Raw genomic sequence first — 27,001 nt, 5'->3', positions numbered from 1 at the left:
GCAAGTTACCTTTGCCAAGGGCACTGACACAACCCCATACCATGACAGACCCTGGCTTTTGGACTTGTTGCTGGTAACAGTCTGGATGATCCTTTTCTTCTTTGGTCCGGAGCACACGGCGTCCATTCCTCCCAAAAAATACCTGAAATACTGATTCATCTGACCACAGTACACGTTTCCACTGTGTGATGGTCCATCCCAGATGCCTCTGAGCCCAGAGAAGTCGACGGCGCTTCTGGACACTGTTAACATAGGGCTTCCTTTTGGCACAGTACAGTTTTAACTGGCATTTGTGGATGTAACTACGTATTGTGGTACTTGACAAAGGTTTGCCAAAGTAGTCCGGAGCCCATGTGGTGATATCGCTTATAGATGAATGACGATTCTTGATGCAGTGCTGCCTGAGGGATCGGAGATCACGGTTGTTCAGCTTAGGCTTGCGCCCTTGTCCTTTATGCACTGAAATTCCTCCAGATTCCTTGAATCTTTTAATTATGTTATGCACTGTTGAATGTGAAATATCCAAATCTCTTCCTATCTTTCTTTGAGGAACATTGTTTTTAAACATCTCAATAATTTTCTCACGTATTTGTTGGCAAACTGGCGATCCTCGGCCCATCTTTGCTCCTAAAAGATTAGACCTTTCTTGGATGCTGCTTTTGTACCAAATCATAATCACAATCACCTGTTGACATCACCTGTTTCAAATCACATCATTATTTAACCATTTTACCTCATTACTGGCCCTAAATTGCTCCTGTCCCAACTTTTTTTGAAATGTGTTGCAGGTCTGAATGACAGGAAAGGATGCATATTTACAAATGACATGAAGTTGACCAGACAAAACATGAAATATTTTGTGTTCATATTGTCTGCAATGAAATACAAGTCAAAGTAAATTTAGAAATCACTTCTTTTTTTATTTATTTGCGTTTTCCATACTGTCCCAACTTTTTCTGATTTGGGGTTGTACAATAACCATGTTTTTTTGGTTTTATTTGTAGTAAAACCATGGTTCATTTTCGTAAGGGGATGTCAGGACCTGCTGCCTATCGTGGGTTAATCTTGAATAGGATATCTTCCTTATGTTGGCTGAAGACAGACCGAGCACCGTCATTGGGAGGTGTGGGTAATTTTTGTGCAGGTGTGTCATTCTGCATTTCAAACCACGGGTAAAAGGGGTTGAGTCAAGTGCAATGAGTTAACTTACTAAATTATGTTAAAACATAAAACATGGTATTAGTCTTATAGAAATAAGTTAAATATGAATGATTTTGCAAAATAGATGAAGCATGCATCAAAGAAAACTGCCTGTGTGCCAATTTGAATGGGAGAGAATCACATGAAGTGGCCGAAAAACATTCAACACATTCCAAGTGTTCAGTGGGCATGCAGTGATGTGACTAAAGACCAAAGATAAATGTAAGGAATGTGAACTGAACAGCCTTTCAGAATGTACTGTGTAACCCAAAATGGGTTTGTGCTTACATGATGCACTGTAATTCAAATACACGTGATTCATCTTTGAAAAATAAATGACACAATGTGGAAAAACTTAATATCATGATCTTTATTATGATTTTTTTTTTAACAGACCATCTTGATTTGAAATGTAAAAAAAGGAAACAATGGAAAATGTATTTAAAAAAATCAAGCAATACATTTATGATTTAAAAAGCTGCAATGATTAAAGCTGCACAATTTAAAGCAAAACAGGGTGTTGTTCATAAAGATGCCAACAAGAGTCTCTTTCGTTGGTGTAAACAAACTAGAGGCATGTACTATGCAAATAAATATGTATACAAAATCTGATCAGTTCATAAATATACAATATATATTGTTTATTCAAGTTGCTACATATAGGTATTTTTCGTATTTATAATTAATTACAGTACAGACATTTATGTCACCAAAATACACTAAGAGAGACTAGCAATGCACAGCTGTTTGGTCATGAGTTTCAGATACCAGCTGGAGGCACCTCACAAACCCGCAACATGAAGAATAGCAATTACACATGGATTCTTCAAGTCTAATAAACAAAGTATTAAATAAACCATCATCATTTGAAACTTAAACCATCATATGACCCATGTTCTGCAGTTTTGGCAATAATACACAGGCTTAACATGGGGACAAATTAGTCTACAGTCTTGTATTTAATAGTGGACACTGGACACCAAATTGTACTGATTTCAAAAGGTAATCATAAGAAACTCTGTAATTAGTAATAATAAGATGTGATTTTTCCAGATTTACTATTTCAGGAAGAACAATCCAAAGAAGAAAAACTAAACCATCAACTCAGGAACTGTAACAAAAGGACTTAAAAACAAGTTACCGAACTAGTTGGTAAACAGAATGATGACATACTGACTGGTTTAGACAATTATAAGGTATTTTGCTTCCAAAGAGTGCACACATAAGACCAGCTTATGCCACTTCTTAACATGTAAACTTGAGTAAATATTTGTTGAATACTGTAGAATATCAATTAAAGGGTATCAAGTCGGATAAGACTAACCATGAAAGTATAAAATATATCCCGGCAATTTTTGATGCCAATTTTCTCAAAATAGTTTAAACAAAAAAGCAACTAAATTAAATAAATGTGAATAATTACATTAATATATTTCTGACTCTGCAAAGAATTTCATAGGGATGCATCACTTAATTTTGAAACCTTCTCATGCATGTTTTTTTTACTTTGTGTGTGAACCAGCCTCAAAATGACCATTTCACGGTTCAAGATCACAATATTTTAGGTCAACGGTCCTTTTTTAAGTCCTTTGAAATTGTGGATTCGATGACTGTGGGCTAAATAGTATAAATCCCTGTATTAGAGCTTTAAAGTTAATTTGAAAATCACCAGGCATAAGCTTGTTTGCATGTCTAGAACTTCAGAGAATATAAGCCCTCCAAGAGAAAAAGCTCACTTCTCACGTCAAGGTCCTCTATATGAAATGCTTTTATCATACTCTTCATAGCTACATATAGATATTTAGATATATAGATATAAACAAACAGGTATGCAACACATTCACTGCTGTTATAGTACATTAAAATGCATGAGTTCATTAAACAGAGTAGTCTTGTGTATAATTAAATGACTGTTAACCTGAAACATATTAGTTACAAAATAGTAATTTAGAATACATACATCGTATAATCTATTTTATTCTCTGAAAATATATAAATATATCTCAGGATGAAGTGGAGATGATTAACTTTAAAATTTGTTTTCAAAATGTAGATACATTACAATAACGTCCCATTAATACACACACAGAGTATGGAGAAAGAAAATATACCTTGTAAACACCAGTTTACAATCATGAGCAGCGCTAGATTTATTGATCTACTATTCCAGTTCTGTGTCGTTTAAAGACGCCTCCTTATTTGCTGAACAATGTAGGTATGAACCAATATCTCTGTAAGATGCAGTACAATAATTGTACTCTTAAATAATGCCGTAATTGATATAATATTGTGGCAAGTAGGGCGGGGCCGAGAGCCGTGGGAACGGAGCGAGCGTCACCTGCGTGCCACACCGGTCTCCAGTCCCACGGAGGAGCTCCGGAAGGATAAAAGGAGGAGTGACGACAGTGCAAGACGAGAGAGGACCAGGCCTGGACTTGTTGGTGTTTTATGTTTATATGCGGCAGTTGTATTTTGTTATTTGTTTGTTTTATGATCAAAACTTCATGTTGAACTTTTGCCGGTTCCTGCCTCCTTCTTCCCAAATGTGAACTTTGTTACAAATATTTATGCTACAAACCAAGGATGAATTATATCAGGTTTTTTTAAGGAGTAATATTACTTGAGCACAGTATCAGACCGGTGCATCCCTATAACAAGGTGACATTTTGCATTGGATATTGCAACACGTTGCATTAGAGGCCCTAGGGTGTTTCGGCTGCCGGTCAGACCAGTGTTCCAGGTGAAGGGGGCTCGGAGCCGGACTCTTTCTGAGTGGTCCCCTCTGAGGGGAAAGGCTCTGAGTAGAGAGAGAGCTCCACAGACCTGCCGTGATGAAGAGAGAAGATCAAACTGAAAATGGCAGCATCAGAAAATATCTAACTGGTTAACTTACAGCTAAACTATTCTGTAACACTTTAGTATGGGGAACACATTCACTATTAACTAAGACTTTTGCCTCAAACTCCTAATTTACAGCTTATTAATAGTTAGTAAGTAAGGTTTTGTAGCGTTTATGTTTAGTTAGGGTAGAATTAAGGAATGAAGAATATGGTCATGCAGAATAAGGCATGAATATGTGCTTTATAAGTACTAATAAATAGCCAATATCCTAGTAATAGGATAATCCTAGCAACTAGTTAATAGCAAGAATTGAACCCTAAAATAAAGTGTTACCAACCATTCAATAGAAACCATTGTGATACAATTTTTCATTATAATTGTTTCTTTTATACATATGAAATATAATTTTATATATATATTAAGATACAAAAACTACTACTTACTTTAAGTCCACAAGGATGCATTTGATTATTACAAAGTGACAGTAAAGACTTTAACAGTGTTTTTTCTATTTCAAAGAAATGCTGTTCTTTTCTATTCATCAAATACTTTCGTTTGAACAAAAATATTAAGCACCATGGGAGCCCTGCTGTGGGGTGAAATAGAAATGTGGAAAACTTACCTGGCATGCAAGGGATGCCCATGAAATGAAGCCGACTGAGGTATTTGACGGTGCACAGAATACAGAGGGTCGGCTGGAATGGACTGAGGCTGGTGCACTAGGTGGTGGTGAGTATGTGAGTGGCGCATGGAAAGTCCGTCGTGACCTTTGGCTGTAGTGGAATAGCCTAAGGCATTCCTCAAATACCAGTCCCGGAGTCCCTCCAGAGCCAGTGCCTTGTGCAGACTGCGAGTGGAGTCCTCGGGAGTGGGCAGAGAGAATTGAGGTGGCCTGCGACCGAACGCTGCAGCAGTGGACAGCTCTGTGTGGTGAGGGAGCAGGTTGGGAATAGAAGAGGTTGTGGATCCAGAGGGATGTGACAGATCATATGCCGAGAACAACATTGCATCCTGTGGGTGTTGCTGTAATGGGATGAAGGGTCCGCAGGATTTCGTTCGTGTCACTTTGACCCGACGGGGTTCGCCCTCTTGACCCCGCAGTAGCATGGGGCTATACGAAGGGGGGGCGGCAGCCAAATGTAACTGCGAATGTGAGAAACCGTTATAGTGTGGAGGGGTGCCTGCTGGAGGACTGGAGAAGTCCGACCAGATTCGTCCTGTTGACTGGTTCTGCGGAGCCTGGATGGGCCTCTTTTGCTGTTTGCCCCAAATGTAGTCTATCAAAATCTCATTGTAACCAGTGCCACTGCCACCAAGAGAGGAGCGCATTCGACTCTGGTCTTTAAATCCCATCATCTGACTCTCTGGGCTGCCTTGATATATCTGACGGAGCTTCCCATCCGTGAGGGACTCAGAGCTCTTGTATGGTCCAGCTCGGGGTGGCATGCCATTGCGAGGAGGACCGGGCTCAGGGAGACTCGAGCGGTCAAGTAACGCCTCAGAGCTGTTGCTACGGCGAGCGCGGGAGCTGTAGGGGCAGCTGCGGCGCTCAGATGAGGAGCCCTCCAAAGATGCCAGTGGGACAAACTGAGGAACATCTGGACTGCCACACCACTGCTTTAGTGCAATACCACCAGATATCTCTGGCCTAGAAGAAGGAGAAAGAGACAGTAAGATGTTATTAGTGGAAATAAGATTAAAAAAAAAATTTAAAAAAAACATTTGGATCTAAAGTGACCTGAAGGCATTATGAGTGCACTCCTGACATGGGGCCTGTTCCAATATAATCATGCTGTCTGCTAAGCGATTTTATTTTGGCCAAATTACACTGGAGCATTGCATATTCTATGGAGCATTATTCTTTGTGGTGAAGCCAATCTAGGAGGTATATTACTGAACTCAGTGAGAAAAGTTTTGAAGTAAAAGTTAATTTTAAAACGTTTTATTCCCCATATTTGTGTGTATTATGTTCAAAAGTTGGGGATCAGTATCATTTTCTTTTAATAAATTATTTTATCCATCAAGTATGCATTAAATTGATACAACGTAACAGTAAAAACATTTATAATGTCATAAAATATTTCAAATAAGTACTGTTCAAATAAGTACTTTTGAACTTTTTATTCAAAGAAAACATGTGTCATGGTTTCCACAAAACTACTGAGCACCAAATCAGCATATTATAATGACTTCTGAAGGATTGTGTGACACTGAAGACTAGGGCTGGTCCAAATACCATTTTTTGAGCTTCGAAGCTTCGGTAGTAATCGAATATTCTAAGCTTTCGGAGGGAGGGGGCTGAACATATTCTTCTATCTAATAAAGGCAGGAATCTCGAGAAGCGGGCAGGGCTTATATGCTCCATGAATGGACATTGCACTAGTAATATAAAACTGTTACGTCTGTTATGTCCCTGTAACAAGCTCCTATATTTTGCAGTAGATTCATTTAGATTGATAATAAGGCTAATACATTTTGTTTCTAATTATATTTTCCACAATGTCAAACCAACGCAGCAAAATACAAGCTCAGGCATGCGCTTTTGTCCATACAATCTCATCCAGTTGTGCGCTCCAGACAGAGAATATACTCCAGTTGCAGGGAACACTTTAGTAGGCTAAGAAGCAGCAAATATATTTATTAAGTATAACGAGGTTGGGTTCCTTCAACTACCCATCATATTAAAAAACAGCTAAGCTATAAGATAATTGTAAAAATAAAAATTGCATTGTATTTCGCCAGTTTTTTATAGTGTAAACATATTCAAGCACGAACGGGCGTATCGAGGGGGATGCCAGATGTGGGAAAAAATAAAAACAAAAAAAAACCCTGAATATTCGAATCCTCAAAGTTGAAAATCGAATATCAACCCACCAAATAAACATTTGAATATTAAGGTCCAGCCCTACTGAAGACTGGAGTAATGATGCTGAACATTCAGCTTGGTCATCACAGGAATAAACATTTTAAAATACAAATGCATTTGTTATTTTTAATTGTAATAATAGTTTACAATAATATTGTTTTTATTATATTTTTGTAAATGCTGGATAAGAGCACACAGGAGTTTTAATGTTTCAAAAAATATATATATATGAACAACCTCTTTTGTACAGAAGTGAATGTCTATGCTTATAAGAGTATTTTATTGTTAGCTTCGTAACAAGCTAATATCAAACTATATTAGAATTATACATGCAGATTGTGCTATTTCTGTGTTGCTGGCCAGGTAAATGGCCGTTTGGGTGTTGTCTTAGAAGGCAGATATATAGGCAGTAGGCAGCTCACTAGGTTTTGGAACAGAGCCAATGTGTGGACATAGTGTACAAATAACAAAAGAAACGGTCAACAAAAAAAAGAGTGAATACCTCGCATGGACACTGACTGGTGCAGTGCGGGACAACAGCGGTGTGGCTGGAACACTTCTGCCCTCCACATTGGATGCACTTCTTGGGATAGAGTGACTCGGGCTGGATGAACATTCATAAGTTTTAATTGTAGTGCAAACCTTACCCATTTCAGCTAGTGAAAACTGCCCTCCGCTCACCTCACAGAGCTTGAGGCCGAGTTGCGGCGAGTCCTCATCTCGTAGTAGATCTCCACAGGTGACAACTTCCTACAGAGCCTGCTGTCAGGACTGCCTGGGGCCAGCCGAGGGTGAGACAAGGAGCGATGCTCAGGTGCCACACTGGGAGACGAATCCTCTGTAAACCACAGTTGACAGGGTTGTACAATATCACTGTTACAGCCTGTCAAAAACAGGCCAGTGTGGTCAACTGAATCAGAGTATTGAGATGTACTTTCATTGTTTTATAATGTTAAGAGGCCTCACCATTGTCATGTGATGTTGAATCTGACATTGAACTGCTCTCGGACTTCACAGTTTCTTCTGAAAATATTAAAAAGAATAATCACATTAAATTATTACACAAAGAACAATAATGAGATTAAATTGTTTCTGTTCTACTGTCCAACGATTTTGAAAGAAGTATCTTGTGCTTAAAAAAAAGTAATAAAAACAATATATATATATATATATATTTTTTTTAATGTAATTTATTCCTGCGATAGCAACACTGAATTTTCAGGATCATTACTCCAGACTTCAGTGTCACATGATCCTTCTAATATGCAGAAATAATTATAATATGCTGATTTGGTACTTAAGAAATTTATAATTATCAAAGTTGAAAACAGCTGTGCTGCCTGGATTTTTGTGAATACATTTTGTTTGGATTATTTGATGAATAGAAATAAAAAACAGCATTTATTTGAAATATAAAACCTTTGCAACCCTGTAAATGTCTTTACTGTTATTTTTGATTATTATAAAGTATCCTTGCTGAATAAAAGTATTAACAAACATCTTGTAAAATGTGTCTGACAGCACAAGTTAAATGCAAGCTATTTGTTAAAAACATATAATCAAGTTATTTATAAAATTTCAAAGTCTGTTAACATTAGGCCATTGTCCTTTTCAAGTAAAGGCAACGGTCATAATGAGGGGAAATGACTCAGTTGTCATGCATTTCCTGTAGAGCCATTTCCAATGTATGCACTTTGTACCAAATAACCAATGTTTACCAGAATTTAATTTATACTGCGTGTGTAACGTTACCCGTGTGACATCCCCGATGAACAGTCCTCTTACTGTGCAATGCGTTTCTATCATAATCGATGCTCCGGCGCAGAGCACCACTGAAGAGAGCCTTCATTTGCCTTCGCTGACCAGGGTCATCCTACATGGAAAATAGATATGGTTATTACTGTATTAAACTGTTGGGAGAATCATTTTATTAGCTTACAGACTCACCTCTCCTTTTGAGGTGAGATGATGGGCCAGGCCAGCTCGGCGCTGAACAAAGGGAGGTCTTTCCCCTTCTTCTAAAGGAAAATCCCGTGGAAGCTTCCCTGTGAGCTCCTGTACAGACATTTAAAATTTTACTTTGTTTCTAATCACTTCACTAGGGAACATTGTGCCGTTTGTTGCCATTCGTTAGAACAGATGGTTCTAGTAAGTTTACACATCAAACAAGAGAATTCACTTTTAAAACAGAGGGAGAGAAAAAAGAAAAAGAAATCATGCAAATCATGCATTTTCTTTGAGAGAATATTATTTTATAGCAACGACCTACAAGTAAAATATGGTTCCAAAATTTTATAAAATATCTCACCGCCTCGAGAAGACACACATCCCGCAGCTCTCCGAGACGACTGTTCAAAAGGCTCTGCAGACTCTGTTTTCGCTCCTGCAGCTCTGTGATTCTCTCTGCCTGCAGCTTGCTGTCCTGACAGCCCTGGACATCTGTGAATGATCACAATGTGCATGAGACAGAAAGCTAAAGTTGTATAAATCCATTCTAAGGGTGCAACGTTCTTAATTATATATTCACTTCCCTTCATAAATTTGGGGTCAGTATGATAAAAAAAAAAAAAATGTAATACATTTTATTCAGCAAGGATGTATTAATCAAAAGTGATAGTAATGACATTGATAATGTTAAAAAAGGTGCATGTGTGCATTATTTAAACATGCTAGAATTAAAATTAATAGCTTTAAATGGTACAAATAAGCATCCAATATCAAGCAAGTAGCAACACCAAAAAATGTATAATATATACTGTGCATCCCTGCTTTCCATAAGGAATTTTCAACAAGGAATTATTTACGTAGGCTCACCTGGACCCCCTAGGCCCATGGCAGTGATCAGGTGACCTTTTACCTCCATATAATGTATTTCAGGAAGTCTTGTGAATTGAACTCCCAATTAACCCTCAGCTCCTGTTGACAAAGAAGAATGTATATCTAATGAATGTGTACAATTCAAGATACCAATGAACTGAGACTGATCTGAGAAGAGCCTCCCATCACCTTTTAGTTTGAGTCACGTGAGGCATGTCATTCACTGTTGATGGCCACAATACTGCAGTATTCCAGTGGCCTGCGGAGGGAGCCACTGTGCGACTTCTCAATTTACTGCTGAGCCCTATGGAAGAAAAAAAGTATAACTGTTACACACTAATAACGTCTTTATTTTCCTGAGATCAATTTATTTTGACTTCTGGTTGTAACTCAGTCCTCTAAATGATGGCTTATGTGAGGTTAATGGCTTGTTCTGCCTCAAAAACAATTTAAAGACACCAGAACACATACATTTAGAAAGGCAAAATGCAAATAGTGCCATCAAAATAAATGAAAAAAGATGGTAATCGTTTTTATAATTGAATCTCTGCGGCGCCACTAAATCATTCATAATTGAATCAAATATAAATGACCTCTCCTCTTACTTTCTGGAAGTTATGTCATCAGGGGGTAACATGACCGAGGGTGTGAAAGCGAAAGCCCATATAAGGTCATTGTGGCAACCCAGGTTATCCAACAGTTACAACAAATGTTCAAATCTGGGGTTGCAGAAACTGTGTCATAACCCAATAGCTTAGATTCAAACAAATAAGCAACTTTTAATGAAACATGACAAATAACAACAAATGTCAACAATTTCACCTATATTGTGTCGGCCATGCTAATATTAAATTTCTAAAACTATGAGATCAATAATGAAAATCTTAATAAATAAATAAATAAAAACTTAAATAATTCTTATTCATTTTGTCATAAAATCCTAAAATTTGATAAAAGGGTTTGATAAAAAAAAATACATTTTGATTACAGTAGTGGCTAAACTTAAAGGGTTAGTTCTCCCAAAAATGAAAATTAGCCCATGATTTACTCACCCTCAAGTCATCCTAAGTGTAGACCTATATGACATTCTTCTTTCAGACGAATAAAATATAAAAGAGTTATATTAAAAAAAAAGTCGTCCTGCCTAATCCAAGCTTTATAATAGCTGTAATTGTTGCTCTGTTATTGAAGTCCATAAAAAATGCATCTGTTCGTCAAATAATAAAAATTAAAAAAATCTATATTTAAAACTTTATAAAGTAAAGTTTCGGCCGATCACCTTCCGTATTCAATTTATGGAAAAAGTATTGAAACTGCCTCTGCAGTTCAAAAGGCTTACGCTACCAGTTTCACTCATCAGATGCATTTTGAACAGCGAGAGGCACTTTCAACACTTTTCCACGGAAGGTGATCGGCCGGAACTTTACTATATAAAGTTTTAAATATGGATATTTTTCTTACACAAACGCATCAATTGTCACGGTTCATGAATGCATTGCTTTCTTTTGTGTCTCGTGTCTCTGTTTGTTGTGTTGGTATGTGCTGCGTGGATCCGTGGGCGTGGCCGGAGCAATCATGCTCATTCATCTTTCATCGGCGCCAACTGCGAGTCATTATCACTTGCATTTATACTCACCGGTTTCTCCTCTCCTTTGTCAGATCGTTTGTCGAGTTTGTATGCTGTCTGGTGTCCTGAGTTGTTCCTGTTCCGTTGGATGATCGTGTGGGGTTTTTGTTCTGGGATTCCTGTTCGTTGTTCCTGTTCATCGTTTCACGCCGGATTTCACCCTCATCATCATCGCTTCACTCTTCACCAGCACAGATACACCTGTTGATCATCGAGGTCCCTGCGTCACCTGCCAGCGGTGTTGTCTGTCCCCGAGTTGTATACTTTCTGACATTAAATACTGAGTTATATTTCACCTGCAATTGTTTCCTCATTCTGTGGTCATGACAGAACGATCTGACCCACTGATGGAAGCAGCAGGTGGAGCTCCGATGACTATGGAGTCATTTGTTAACAGCAGCCTTCAACGCATGGACGCACAAGAGGAGGGGCTCAGCAACACTAGCCGTGCGGTTCAGGTTTTGGTGACGCAGGTGTCCGGGCTCACCCAGCAGCTCCTACAACTGCGAGCTCCCACTGCGCCACCCACACCGTTCGTTCCTCCCACACCATCAGATCCACTCTCTCAGTCGGTTCCATTTCTGGGATACATCATTTCGTCTGAGGGAGTACGTATGGACCCTGAGAAGGTTAAGGCTGTGGTGGAGTGGCCAATCCCAGATTCTCGCAAGGCCCTGCAGAGGTTTCTGGGATTCGCCAATTTCTACCGACGTTTTATTCGTAACTACAGCCAACTAGCCGCACCTCTGACTGCCTTGACCTCCCCCAGAACGACGTTCAGGTGGACTGACGCGGCTGAGGCCGCGTTTACCAAACTAAAAGACCGCTTTGTTTCGGCCCCCATTTTGATAGCCCCTGATTCCTCACGTCAGTTCATGGTGGAGGTCGACGCGTCAGAGGTGGGGGTAGGTGCAGTGTTGTCCCAACGTTCTTCCACAGACGAGAAGATGCATCCTTGCGCGTTTTTATCCCATCGCTTGTCACCTGCCGAACGGAACTATGACATTGGTAACAGAGAGTTGTTGGCAGTCAAGTTAGCGTTGGAGGAATGGCGTCACTGGTTAGAAGGGTCGGGGGTACCTTTTATCGTCTGGACCGATCATAAGAATTTGGAATACATTAGGACGGCTAAAAGATTGAACTCCAGGCAGGCTCGGTGGGCACTTTTTTTCGGTCGTTTTGACTTTACTCTTTCGTACCGCCCGGGTTCCAAAAACATCAAACCCGATTCTTTGTCGCGTATTTTTGATCGCTCCGAACGCCTGGTTACTCCCGAGTGCATTTTACCTGAGACCCTATTTGTCTCCACACTCACATGGGAGGTCGAATCGAAGGTCAAGAAGGCCTTAGAAGGGGTAACGCCCCCGGTCGGTTGCCCGCCGAATCGATTATTTGTGCCGGAGGGATTACGGTCAGACGTTATTCAGTGGGGGCATTGTTCCAACGTAGCCTGTCATCCAGGAGTGACTCGTACGAAGTTTCTGGTTAAACAACGATTCTGGTGGCCACTTATGGCCCGGGACATTCACAGTTTTGTTTTGGCTTGCTCGGTTTGTGCCATTGGTAAGTCTTCCAATCGACCCCCAGATGGGCTACTCCAACCGCTGCCTATCCCTTCGAGACCCTGGTCCCATATCGCACTAGATTTTGTTACCGCCCTCCCGCCCTCCCAGGGCAACACGGTAGTTTTAACCGTGGTGGACCGGTTCTCGAAGGCGACTCATTTTATTCCCTTGCCCAAATTACCCTCAGCCAAGGAGACAGCGGTTGCCGTCGTGGATCACGTCTTTCGGTTACATGGCCTCCCGATGGACGTGGTTTCCGACAGAGGACCCCAATTTGTGTCCAAATTTTGGCAAGAATTTTGTAGATTGCTAGGGGCGACGGTTAGTCTTTCCTCAGGGTTTCATCCCCAGAGCAATGGTCAGACCGAGAGAGCCAACCAGGATCTGGAAAGAATGTTGCGGTGTTTGGTTTCCAAGAATCCTTCGTCTTGGAGTCAGCAACTGTCTATGGTGGAGTACGCCCACAATACGTTACCAGTGTCATCTACGGGCCTGTCTCCGTTTGAGTGTAGTGTAGGTTACCAGCCACCTATCTTTCCCAGTCTGGATTCCGAAGTCGCGGTCCCCTCCGCCCACGCCTTCATCCAGAGGTGTCACAACACCTGGACTAGAGCCCGTGAGACTCTACTCCGGGTGGGGTTGCGCACCAAGGCTAAGGCCGATCGCCACCGGTCAAAGCCTCCCGTATACGTCGTTGGTCAAAAAGTGTGGCTTTCTACTAAGAATATTCCTCTCCGTTCCGTCTCTAATAAGCTCGCACCCAAATTCATTGGCCCGTTCGCTGTCACCAAGATCATTAGTCCGGTGACAGTCCGCCTCAACCTTCCTCCAGTGTACAGGAGAATTCACCCCGTGTTTCATGTATCTAAGATTAAGCCTGTGTTTCGATCAGCAATTAACCCGCCGGTTCCGGTTCCTCCCCCGCCGCGTCTCGTAGATGGGGAACCTACGTTTTCGGTAAATCGTATTCTGGACTCTAGGCGGAGGGGACGCGGAGTTCAGTACTTGGTGGACTGGGAAGGTTACGGTCCGGAGGAGAGAAGTTGGGTTCCTACGAGAGACATTCTGGATCACTCCCTTATCGATGATTACAATCGACAGGTAAGGGAAGCTGGGAACACCAGGAGGCGTTCCTAGGAGAGAGGGTACTGTCACGGTTCATGAATGCATTGCTTTCTTTTGTGTCTCTGTTTGTTGTGTTGGTATGTGCTGCGTGGATCCGTGGGCGTGGCCGGAGCAATCATGCTCATTCATCTTTCATCGGCGCCAGCTGCGAGTCATTATCACTTGCATTTATACTCACCGGTTTCTCCTCTCCTTTGTCAGATCGTTTGTCGAGTTTGTATGCTGTCTGGTGTCCTGAGTTGTTCCTGTTCCGTTGGATGATCGTGTGGGGTTTTTGTTCTGGGATTCCTGTTCGTTGTTCCTGTTCATCGTTTCACGCCGGATTTCACCCTCATCATCATCGCTTCACTCTTCACCAGCACAGATACACCTGTTGATCATCGAGGTCCCTGCGTCACCTGCCAGCGGTGTTGTCTGTCCCCGAGTTGTATACTTTCTGACATTAAATACTGAGTTATATTTCACCTGCAATTGTTTCCTCATTCTGTGGTCATGACATCAATTCGCTTCAGAAGGCCTTTATTAATGCCCCAGAGACGTGTGGCGTACGTTATTTGACGGACAGATGCATTTTTTATGGACTTCAAAAACAGAGCAACAATTACTGCTATTATAAAGCTTGGATTAGCCAGGACTTTTTAAATATAACTCTGATTTTATTCTTCAGAAAAAGAATGTCATGTACACCCGGGATGACTTCAGGGTTGGGCTAATTCATGGGCTAATTTTCATTTTTGGGTGAACTATCCCTTTAATGTCTGGAGGGGATATTTGTTTTGCATGACCCTACAAGTTCGATTAAGCCATCAAAATATAAGGAAAATATATATATTTTTAAATATTTATGAGGTAAGAACAAAACACAAAAAAGAAACTACAGCCACAGGTTTTATTTTACCATGCAAAGAAATTCATAAAAACAAAAAAGCATATATCGACTATGGTTCTCTCTCGTTTTCGCATGTATTCATAATTTATTTGTATGGCAGCCTGGCCAAAAATGTCTGAACAATTTGGCAAGTTTCATTGTGTTATCACAAATAAAAGAACAGATTACAAGCACAAATATGCAATATGCTTACAAAATTTGCATTTGCAAACTTGCATACTGACATCCACTTAAAATTAATTTGAATCCATTGGACTTCCACAAACAAGACAAAACATTTCACCTGGCAAATGTCACAAAACTGTCTGTAGATGAATCATACTTAGGTAATAAAGCCTGCTGGCAAGGCATGGACAGAACAACCAGAATGTGTTTTTGTTTGTGAGGAAGTGGCGTGGGTCATGTGGTAAGATGGATGGCTGGGAATGAACCCAACAACAAAACAAGACATAAAACCACTATGTGCAGGGTAAACAGACATCAAAGAATAGCAAGTGTAAGTAGCGGTATGCATGTGAAATATTGCAAGTAGGGGGATAAATGCAGCAAAATATTCAAAACAAACAGCTCTCATACTCCACAACAGAGCAATTGAACTAATACGATTCTTCAAAACACTACGAGCACATCTGGTGGACACATGCTAACAGATATCGCACACTTCGGCTCTGGCAGAGAGCATGATAGGAGGAGAGAGGGGAGGATAAATGCTCTGAGATCAAAACCTGACTCGAAGAGAGAGAGATAAACAAGGGATTTGTGGGAATTTGATGACAAAGCACCCAATGTCCTGGGACAAAACATGTGAAAGAGATAAAGTGTGTGAGAGAGAAAAGCAAGAGAGACAGAGCTCAATATAGAGACAGTAGCACTGAAAGTTACTGTTAATGTCTCACAAAGAAACATTTGAGTTAAAAACTATTTAAAAAAAACAATACCATATTTAGTGTTTGTCCCATGTTAGGCTGATAAATCCCCTTTCTGCTGTTGTTTGCATTTACAAGATTTAATATTCATGGTCCTGTGCATATCAATGTAATATTAATAAAGTTAAATTTTGAGGAAATTTTTGTTACTTTTGTACAGCACACAGCTTTTGGAATAGCGAAGAGTCGCCACTTGCCAAATGCAAAACCTGGCTAAAGGGTTTTATCAGCCAAAACTTATACATTTTGCACACCTTTATGTCATCTCAAACATGGAAGACATTCATAAAAGGAGGTGTTTAGCAGAATGACAGTCTCAGACATCACTCACTTTCAGCTCAGGGGAAAATGCAGTCAAACTAAGTGAATGGTGACTGTGGCTGTAAACTTCAGCCAAACATCTCTTGTGTTTCATGGGAGAATGTTATACAGGTTTGGAAAAACTTGTGACAACAATTTTTAGCAGAAACAAACAAAAAATCAAATTCGTGTGTATCTTAATTGTTTTTGATACATCTGTTTCTGTTTACAACCGTCATACAACAAAACATACAGTGTGTGAATTGACATGTTAATGACAGCTGTGGCAGGTGAGACTGTATACACAGCTGTGTCTCCAATACATTCGAGTAGTAGGCTATCTAACCGTTTCAGGACATCCATGTCTGTCAAAGAAAGACCTTCTGCATTAAGAACGTATCAAATCAACATATAATTTTTTAAGAACCGATACGTGAATGAATGATCCGCTTTACTTGGCCAAGATTATCATTTCTTTATATTGTTATCTCATATCACCATCAACTAAACAGCAAAAACAAGACAACCGAGAGAAAAAAAAATATTTTAATTAACTAACATCTTGAAGGCAATTATTTATCACGTGTGACACGCATAAGCTGCTGGATAAACTTTTCGCTTTAATGTGCAGTTAGAAGGACTTACCTTGACCGAATTAAGTCGCCAAGAAGATATCCAAAAAAGGAGTGAAAAGCAGGTGCTTATTTCATTGCATGTCTGATTTAATTAACACGATGCTCTAGAAAGTAGTCTTTAATGCACGTCGTTAAATCGCGTTTCTTCTTTGCAGACGTCGCAACTCAGCCAGTAATTTCTACGAGCCCTAAAGGCAACAAGGACGATACCATCTACATGCGCCGACGGGGGTTACCCACTCATAAAATGTCAACAAAATATTAAACATACACACGTTTTCATTATACATTTTAAGCTATACATAAATTATATTTGTGTCTTTCCACACAATTTGGTTGTATATAAAATCGAATTCATATCCAAATTAGTGATATGAATGTAACTATGCCGGTAAAGTTCAATGGTTTTGTCTGAAACCCGGACAGGTGAGACTGTGGCGTCCGTAACAACCATATGGTTTCTAACTTAAACGTCGCAGACAAGAATGATTTATTCTCATTGCAGTATTTGGTAAATCATTATTTTTCTCTTTTAAAGTATAAGAGGTTTATCTAACATACGTGTTGAGTGCACTATGTCCTTTGCTGCGAATGTAAGACTAGTCTTCAAAGAGATTGTATATTTATTTAAAGGGACAGTACACCCAAAAATTATACTTCATCATTTTCCCAAAGACCACGAGATGCCAAACTTGGGCCGAAAAAATACCATGGGGCCCATTCATCAACTGTTTGGTTACCCCCATTCTTCAAAATATCTTATTTTGTGTTCAGCAAAAGAAAGACATTTATACAGGTTTGGAACAACTCGAGGATGAGTAAATGATGACAGAATTTCCATTTTTAAAATAGTCCATTAAACATATCACTTAGCTTTAAAAGAATTGTAAAATAGTGATGCCGATACTTTCAAGATTTTATTAATAAATGAATCTTTTTGAAGCTTGACCTCTTTGGTCACCATTAATTCTCATTGAATAAAAAAGTGTAATCTTCACAAATTCTCATTTTGTTTTCCAAAGCTGAAAGTATGTCACCCTCTGATGAAAGTATGTGAGTAAATGATGACTGCATTTTCATATTTAGGTGAACTATTCCTTTAAGTCAATAGTCATGTGGTCAAACAAACATTAAGTGTCAGCACTGCAGTATTTACTTAGCAAGTTACTGACCTCTGCACGCAGCATTCCTCTCAGCTTTCTTCTGTGCTTTGGAAGAACAACTGTGACATTACCGCATTTAATTAATTCAACCTTTAAAACAATCAAGTATTCGTTTATTTGATTCAGTGCAAAGTCAGTTTGTTACTTGGTGAATTTTTTATTTAAGAGTCAACCAAAGAAAATCTGGAACATAACATGGGTTTATGGGCTTTTAAGCACTAAAAATGACACATTGAACACTTGTTAATAGTTTTCTGCAATGTTTTCTACACCTCCGTCTGCTAGCTGCATTTCTTTTTTATTGCTAAAGAGTCGGCAGGGGAAATGTATGGAAGCTTGTTTCCGCCACAGAATAAAATTTGTGAGATATAAACTCGCAAGTCCTGACTTTTTTCTGTTCATGAATCATACTTAGGTATAATAATTAAGCCTGCTGGACTTTTTTCACAGAATTGTGAGTTTATACCTCACAATTCTGACTTCATATCTAGCAATTGTGTGTTATAACATAAAAGGAAAAAAGTCAGAATTGCAGGATATAAACTCACAATTCTGAGAAAAAAAGAATTGCGAGAAAAAAAGTCAGAACTGTGAGATAAAAAGTCGTAATTACCTTTTTTATTTTATTTTTTATTCTGTGGCAGAAACATAGAAATGGTTAAACTGATGTTTTAGAGAAGTGTATGCGTTTTGGTGAATTGTTGGATTTTTTTTAATGAATTTGTCAATCTTTTGTACATGGCCTTACAGTTTTAGGGTTGGATCTTCATACATACATTTTTCGTGCATTCCCTATATACGAAACATTGTACAAATTCATATAAAAGCTCCTAAAATAGTTAATGTATAGTTAATAAAATATGAACATGCCCAGCCTAGAAATGTATGACACACTTTTACTGCATGCGACGGCATAGTGAATTGGCATAGCAGAGGGATCTGACGCTATTTGTGACCACGAGACCTTATTGTAGAAATTGGAGGGGCTGAGATTAGCGCTTGGGGGAGAAGTGCTTTCTCAAAGCAGACAAAGGCAATTCCAAGGACTTGTCATGACCTGTCTCTCATTTGCACTGCCCTGTTTTAGCACACCAATAGGGCTCTGGCGCACAAAGAATCAGAGGATTACTGCTTGGAGATTACTCTCTGTCTTTCTCTGGCCATTGCATCACTTCAGAGTTCAAAATACAACAGAGGTGCAATGAAACGTTAAGTTTCTGGGTCACAGACAAAATTGATCTAACGGCCCATGCTTTGTGGGTAATCATGCACTTTGTAAGTAAACAAAAAGATTTTTTAATTGAGGACACATTTAATTGACATGGAGTCAGTTTGATTGTAATTATCAACAATTGTAGGTCAAGACAGATTACATATAAAATGAGTAAGTTTACACAAGTAAGTGCATTAAAGCAGCACTAGGTAACTTTTGCTCTCGGGCTCCCCCTACAGTTGTGAAACAGTATTGACCTCTACTACTGTCGTAAACTGTCATTCTACATCAGCAGATGCATCGCACGTGCATTTGTTGACATGACAACCATGATAGCCCTGAACACTGCCGGAGTTCACATGCAGGTGTTCTGCTTGCGTCGCGTGTGAAATGTCTTCATCCCAGGTACAGTGGCATATGTTTCAGCATGTCATATGAATATCATTTCATGGGTTTTATTTTTTTCAAACGCCAAATGATTGCGATGCTCACGTTTACAAGCCAGCGTCATTATAGTAGCCTAGTCTATTGGTTCCCGTTTTACAGAATCTATATGATACTTCAATTCAATGTTTGAGTGGTAGGTAATAACCATATATCGTCAATATTATACCCTAGATGAATCTGCAAATTTGAAAAATCGATTTGCATTATAGCTTGAGGAAAGACAAATAAACCAATATCACAGACATGTTAGGTATCCTAAAATATGATTTTGTATGTGTTACGTATTTTCTTGCAAGAATGTAGCCCCTCCTCCTTCAGCTCACGCCAACGAGCAAACGCTGGCCCAATGTTGATCCTCGTCCTGCCTTTAATCCCATCACTTTCTCGTTTCCTCTTTTTGCTTTCCTACGACAAAACCTTTGCTTTCTTATTTTTCTGTGCTGCTTCGGCCATGACTATAACATTTGGCAAACAAATGATAGTTTGGCTCACACGTCCGAATTTAAGGAAGTGGGGGTGGTGGTGGAAGTGACGTATATGCTGTAAAGCAGTCGAATTTTGTAGTTCTTTTTGTTCTCGGGTTACTACCCGAAACCCGAAGTTTAAAAGTACGATTAAAAACGATACAGACCCCGTCAGGCTATGGCAGACGTGTCATTCAACCTATTGTAAGTCGATGTATCATCACAAGAGTTTTGAAAATATATTATGAAGGTTGAAAAGTTACCTAGTGCTGCTTTAAAGTGCCCCTATGCTTTTTCGAATATAACCTTTCATGTAGTGTGTAATATAGATGTTTGTGAATGTAAAAGGTCTGCAAGATCAAAGTGCACGCCAAGTAAAGTTATTGTCTCCTAAAATAAATAATTGATTCTGAACTGCCGAAAACGAGCAGTGTCTGTAACAGATCTACGCAGGTTTGTAACAAATTTGCTTAAAGGAATAGTTCACCCAAAAAAAAAATTACTCCATTATTTACTCACCCTCAAGCCATCCTAGGTGTATATGACTTTCTTCTTTCAGACTAATAAAATCAGAGTTATATTAAAAATGTCCTGGCTCTTCCCAGCATTATTATGGAAGTAAATGGCAACCAAAAAAGTGAATAAAAGTAATCCACACAGCTCTGGGGGGTTAATAAAGGCCTTCCTAAGCGAAACGATGGGTTTTTGTAAGAAAAATATCCATATTTAACACGTTATAAAGAAAAATATCTAGCTTCCAGCGGTAAAAGCGCAATTGGCATGACAATGACGTCTGACGTAGCGACTGTGAGAGGCGCTACACTTCCTTCATAAGTTGAATATGGAAGGTGGTCCGCCTGAAGCTAGATATTTTACTTTATAAAGTTTTAAATATGAAGAGTTCATATGTATATTTTTCTTACAAAAACCCATCGATTCAGTTCAGAAGGCCTTTATCAATCCCTTTTATCAAGCCGTATGGATTACTTTTATAATGGATGGATGCACTTTTTTGGGCTTCAAAGTTTGGCCTCCTATGCACTGCCATTATAAAGCTTGGAAGAGCCAGGACATTTTTTTAACATAACTCCGATTGTATTCGTCTGAAAGAAGAATGTCATATACACCTAGGATGGCTTGAGGGTGAGTAAATAATGGGGTAATTTTCAGTTTTGGGTGAACTATCCTTTTAATGCCAGCCTATGGTCTTCATTGGCTGACTGTGAACAACATCTACTTAGTACTTTGACCCGCTCTCAAACACTATAGTTAGCTGAGAAGCAACATGTTGTACCATGTCGTGTTGTCAACATGTTGAAAAGTGCAGCAAATTAATTTTGCATGCACTTCCAAAGGATGAGGACTCACTCTGAGATCGATCCAGTGAAACCGACGCCATTGTGACTGTTTGTGTATAAGTGCTCAAATAGGGTAATGACTGTTTTGTTTCCGACACACGCTGTAAGCGGTAGACCAATCACAACAGACTGGGCCACACCTGACCAATCAGAGTAGAGTAGACTCTTAGAAAGTAGGGGTTTAGAGAATCCTTTATTGAGCCGTTTCAGTAGCCAGGTTTCCATTACAGATTTGTGCAAAAATGTTGTGATATTTTCTAAATTTCAATAAAAAACTATTACAAAAATGACGGCGATTCCATTCAACTATGTTATGCGACTAAAAGTATTTTTTTTCCTCTCACGATTAGTCATTCCAAAAATCATGGCGACGGCTGTTTGTAGGGTAGCGTATATCCCAACCGCCAAAATAGCCGTTATTTTTAATCGAAGGAGACAAGGGCGTGTTATCCAAGAATAACAGAGAAGAAGAAAAAACGTATACTTTGGAGGGGCTATGTTTCTGGGTGTTTCTCCCTCCTTTCTTCTTCGAGGTCTTGATAAATGATGGCATTTCTTTTTTTTGCATACGTTTTGAATACAGTGTTCCCATAATTCTTTTAGAATAAAGAATAAAGAACTCTGTCTCGTCTTCTGTCCAAACATACCACGATCAACTTTTACACCAGGTTACCTGTAAATCCGAGATGTTTCCATTGCAGTTTTTGTGAAATTGTTGTGTTTCTATTGGGCGAAATTTCAATTTGCACTATTTGAAGGGTAATGAAAATGCAGCTACTTTAAGAAAAAGGTGGTGTGCAATGTATATTACAAGACAATTAAAAGTGTTTTTTGACCTTGGATGCATATGTAAACCTATAGGAGATCTTCAAAGCTAAATTTAAAATAGCATAATAGAGGCACTTTAAACTTAATGAGCATAAAACACTGCAAGTGGAGTCTTTTCCCCCCTTAATAATTGATCCGTGTAACCCTATAGCAGTGATTTGTGAACAAAGTTGTCAAAAGTAATCTCAAAGACCATTAGTTAAGGGAAAAACTAATAAAAGAGGACTGTGCTCAATATAATGAAATACATCTCCTTCTTCTGAGTCTAAGAGCAAGTGTGACCAGCAGTGACCCTCCCTCCTCACATCTGATTCTCAAGAACAACCAGCTGCTGTCCTGCCAACCTCTACTCTCCTTCGCTTTGATCTCTGCAGATCCAGTTACAGGGGTCAAACAACAACCACGCTATGTTCAAACCATTTTAGTAGCTACAGAATCAAGGACCTGCCCTCTTAAGCACTTTATATGCTTAGTGTTAACAGATTTTCTGCTTATTCAGAGTGACCTTTCATACTTACAGTTGGTGGAAAAACTACAAGTGATCTTCTATGAACATTCAAAGTATTTTATAAGTATATCTGTTTTCGTAGTCAGTCATAGTTGACATATGTGACCTAAGGTAGCATTATGACCATGTCACTGGTCCATTAAAGCCACAATATGTAATTTTTCACCACCAGAGGTCGCTTATTCAAAACAAAGGCGTAGCTTGATCCAGTGTTGCCAATTCTGCGGTTTTCCCGTGGAATTGGGCTACTTCAACACTGTTGGCGCGGGCTGTTTTTCCATGTCCGCAGATTGAAGCGACCCCAATTATGTGATATTTTGCTCCGGGAATGCGAATTTTAGCAGGCAACCCTGCCAAAAAGACACATATTTTACCCCCCAAACTCGCAATTGGGCGGGTTTTGTTGTGAAAACCTGGCGACCCTGGCTTGATGATGCCTGGATTTCACAGAGCTTTTATTGTGCCACAGACGACCGCTTCCACTTTTTCTGGTCATGCGTTTGTGGGGTAACGCAGCACTGTTTTATCATATTAGATACATTATTTGAGTGTGCAGAAAGTTATGTTATAATGCTTGTCTGTGCGTTCGCTTGACACTATGAGACACTTGTTGCACACTGCAGTAAGATCAATATTAGGCATGGTAAAAAATGGTACTCATGGTAAATCATGAAAACGAGGTTTAACTGTGTTGAGCTTTATAACAATGATTAGTTTTCTGTCGATGAATGTATCCAAACAGTTGCTCACCTGTCTAATAAAACACATAATATATTGAAGGGTCTTTGGTGTCTCCATGGTTTCTACAAAATAAAATCGAGGGTAACGTGGGTATGATGTCATTGATAGGTGACACGTGGACATGGGTTTAAGTTGCTTATTTATCTGGACAAAATAACATTGTTCTAGTGGTTTTTGGATATTTTAATCCAAAAATCTTACATATTGTGCCTTTAATATGCAAATGTTCATAGTTTAGACATTTAGGGAACAGTGACTCTACGTTTTGTTATTATAAGTTAGGAGCAGCCATGTATGATAAAAAAAAATGGATTTTCAATTTGGTGAAAAATTCATAATATAGTTTAAATTTGTTGATGATGTGAGCAGTATTGCACTACAGAACATCAGAGTTTTACAACACAGACATGAAGCAAATCATTTCGTAGAACAGTCGAATGGCGGCTTAAATTTGTTATTTCTGCCTGAGTAATTGCTCAACTCCTCTTTCTTGTCCACGCAAAGATGAAATTCTTTCCTCTGTGTTTTCTTTACTACTGGATAAACAAAGACAAAACAGACAGTCTGCAACAAAGCTGACCACAGCTTGGCAACACTGTGGTAAATCCCTCTGTGAAAACATGTACATTTCACAGCCTAGCCAGGGTGGAGACAGTGTTTTGCCACCTCAGACCCTGTCCTGGGGTCAGACAGCATGGCAGCTGGACAGATAACAGAAAGCCATTTGTTTGGACACTAACAGTCACACCCTGCACTGTAATTTGTGGTGATGACTCAAGACTTTAAAGGGATAGTTCACCCAAAATCATCATTCTGTCATGACTTTTTCTTCTGCAGAACACAAAAGAAGATATTTTGAAAAATGTTCAGCGTTGTTTGTCAAATGTTTTGTTTCGATGTGAATTACCCCTTTAAGCACGCAATTGCTGCCTCTATATATTTTCACTTCCTATAACCATCTCAAATATTTAAAAACCCTGCAAACTACAAGATGGGTTGAAAATATAACAAGCTAAAAAGATGTTACCCTGAAATTCACAGCATGAGTCTTTTATGCCTGCTTGTCTACACATGGCTACACCATCAAGCCACAATTGACTCAGTTTGAACTCTTTATTGCTGTTGCACCCTGGAGAGGGAGGAGGTCAAAACAGGAGAGATCTGCTGAAAATAAACTCTTGACAGTGCTAGATGGAGCAAGAAATCTGTGCTTTGCAAAGCAGAATGACTCAGAGTCTAGACACTTCAAACCACATACACCATCCTCGGCTAGCAGTGAACATAGTGGGACCTGGAGCTCGATCTCAAGAGCTTCAATTATAGAAGCGCAGTTCATTATGTGCCATGACAAGCAAAATGTGAATGTGACATTTGAATGAATGGGCAAATCTGCTGATTGTCATACAAATGAAGCATTATGATTTGGGTTAGCATTGTAAAATATAACCAACTTCACAAAACTTAATTGGCACATGATGAGTGCTTTATGTCTGGCTGCGGGTCAGTGTTGTTATGTTAAAATTAAAATGATTAAAAATAGTTTTCGGTAATTGAAATAAAGCTGAAATAAAATCAAATATAAATGTTAGATGAAAAACAAATGTAAATGAGAAAAATCATTAAAATAAAATCACTAAAATAAAATTAGTAAATGAATATATACAGACATTATATTTATATAATTTTATGTTCATGCGATTAATCACGATTAATCGATTGCACAGCTCTAAAATATAAGCTGAAGTACTACAGTTATTAAAACTAATACTCAAATAAAATAAATGTAAGTTAAATAGAAATATTAAAAACCTAAAAGTAATAAAAATGACAAAAGCACAAATTCAAATGAAAATATAAAAATAAAAGCTAATTCAAAATATTAATAAATACAATAATAGTATTAAATAAAAAATTTAAAAAAAAAACACTGCTGCTGGCATTCTTACAAAAATGACTGTGGTGATATCATGGTACAGAGATGATATCAGTTTTTGATAGTCTATATACTGAATGTATTCTGCAGATGATATTGATGCTATTTACATGGCTAAAGGCAAAATAAAGATGTAAAAAAAAGAAAGAAAGATAATGATAGTGGTAGGCCTAAGTAGCCTACCATTTCACAATTTTTAATTATATTCATTATACATGTTTACAAGTAGGCTACATCAATATTGTTATCGCCTGACTAGCAGTTAACAAAATGGAAGTAAAATGAATAGATCTGATTTATTGTCAATTGTGGGGGCAATGGGGAGCTCAAGAACTCTTTTTGAAAATTTGTAGCCTCACGAAATTGTTTAATTTAAGATAAGACTTTCTATCGTGAACCACTCAATGTTCGTAAAGAATCGAATGACTGACTCACTCCAGATAACACAAAACGAATTCATAGTAGCATACTAGTAGCCTACACTTTATATTGTTATGCCATAAATAGTAAGAATATAATAGTATAATAGTAAGACTAGCTTATGCTGCTCCGAATTCAGACTTGTGGCCACCTACTGGCGCTGTAACCTGCGGAAAGGGTCACTGAACAAATCTTTTTAGTAACTGATTCAAAAGATTCGAATCACTTAAATGAATCAACCTGAGACACACGCCTGGATAAATAGTATCGCATTATTGTTCATTGTGGCTTATTAGAAAGAAAGAAAACATGCATTGAAACATTTACGACGCATTTACTGTTAATCAATCCAAACCGACAGATAACATGTGTGACTGTTTTGCATCATTAATCCATCGCATGCCACGGAAAATCCCATTTAAAGCCACGCGCGACGCTTTCATCAGCAGAACTACACGCTGGATGAATGAGAAGCGAATAACAGAATGTAAACGCTGGTTTTCAATGACAATACGTCTTAATACAAACATTTAGCACAACACAAAAAAAGGTCCTAGAAATCTAACGTGACAGGCAGGTTTCTCCTCATGCGTCCCTGCATTTAGGAAGCATACGTTCTGAAATCTCAAAACCGTATCAAATATTACACCCATACATGTTGTCTATTTGAGAAAACGCGACGTTGAATAGAAGATAGCGTAAGAATAGACCATGCACACGGACCTGCGATGCCAATTAATATTCTTCTGCGGCTCTCCTCAGTCACATCTTGCAGATCACATCCTCCCCTTCATGAAAAACATGCAGGGTCCCTGCATCACGCCAGCACGATTATATTATAACATCTTCTCTAATATTTTAGCATTCATCCCAGTTATCCACAGTAAAGCGCTGTCACACCTCTGGAACGAGACTGGCAAACAGGGAGCAACACGCATCCACTTGTCTGATTAACTCTTTCAGTCTTGCCTATTTATATAGACTCCTGAGTCCTGACTGTAACTACATACAGCGTGTCTGAACTGAGACTTGCACTGCTTTCTAAGATAGTCTGTTCGCAACAACAACAAAAAAAAAATAGATATGACATGTCCACGTTCCAGTGAACGACTATTCATCATGTGCAATATGAACT

At 38.9% G+C, this 27,001-nt stretch overlaps 1 protein-coding gene across 2 annotated transcripts; it reads right to left on the bottom strand.

The window, feature by feature from the left end:
- Positions 1-1,550: 1,550 nt before the first annotated feature.
- Positions 1,551-26,814, bottom strand: ccdc120b (coiled-coil domain containing 120b). 2 transcript variants are annotated; one of them, XM_079844067.1, is made up of 11 exons: positions 26,590-26,814; positions 9,914-10,028; positions 9,722-9,823; positions 9,216-9,346; positions 8,855-8,962; positions 8,660-8,780; positions 7,874-7,930; positions 7,589-7,745; positions 7,410-7,511; positions 4,664-5,689; positions 1,551-4,023 (listed from the first exon to the last, which is right to left on the bottom strand). In XM_079844067.1, the coding sequence occupies exons 3-11, from the start codon at positions 9,768-9,770 to the stop codon at positions 3,924-3,926; spliced, it is 1,851 nt and encodes a 616-aa protein (XP_079700193.1). In that variant the 5' UTR covers positions 9,771-9,823; positions 9,914-10,028; positions 26,590-26,814; the 3' UTR covers positions 1,551-3,923. The 2 variants fall into 2 exon arrangements, with proteins under 2 accessions (XP_079700193.1, XP_079700194.1); XM_079844068.1 differs by lacking the exon at positions 26,590-26,814 and adding an exon at positions 16,802-16,958.
- Positions 26,815-27,001: the final 187 nt, after the last annotated feature.

Source organism: Gobio gobio (assembly GCF_949357685.1).
Source record: "Gobio gobio genome assembly, chromosome: 19".
Taxonomy (NCBI): domain Eukaryota; kingdom Metazoa; phylum Chordata; class Actinopteri; order Cypriniformes; family Gobionidae; genus Gobio; species Gobio gobio.
Note: the sequence above shows the minus strand (reverse complement) of the source record. Positions and strands in the feature narration are given on the sequence as shown.

What these genes read in the sequence shown, in the direction of transcription:
- ccdc120b (XM_079844067.1), bottom strand. Translation starts at nt 9,770, where the DNA reads ATGGAGGTAAAAGGTCACCTGATCACTGCCATGGGCCTAGGGGGTCCA. An exon ending in TCATCGGGGATGTCACACGG is followed by an intron (nt 7,931 to 8,659) that starts GTAACGTTACAC and finishes TAATATTTTCAG; the next exon opens with AAGAAACTGTGAAGTCCGAG. An exon ending in TCGGCCTCAAGCTCTGTGAG is followed by an intron (nt 7,512 to 7,588) that starts GTGAGCGGAGGG and finishes ATGTTCATCCAG; the next exon opens with CCCGAGTCACTCTATCCCAA.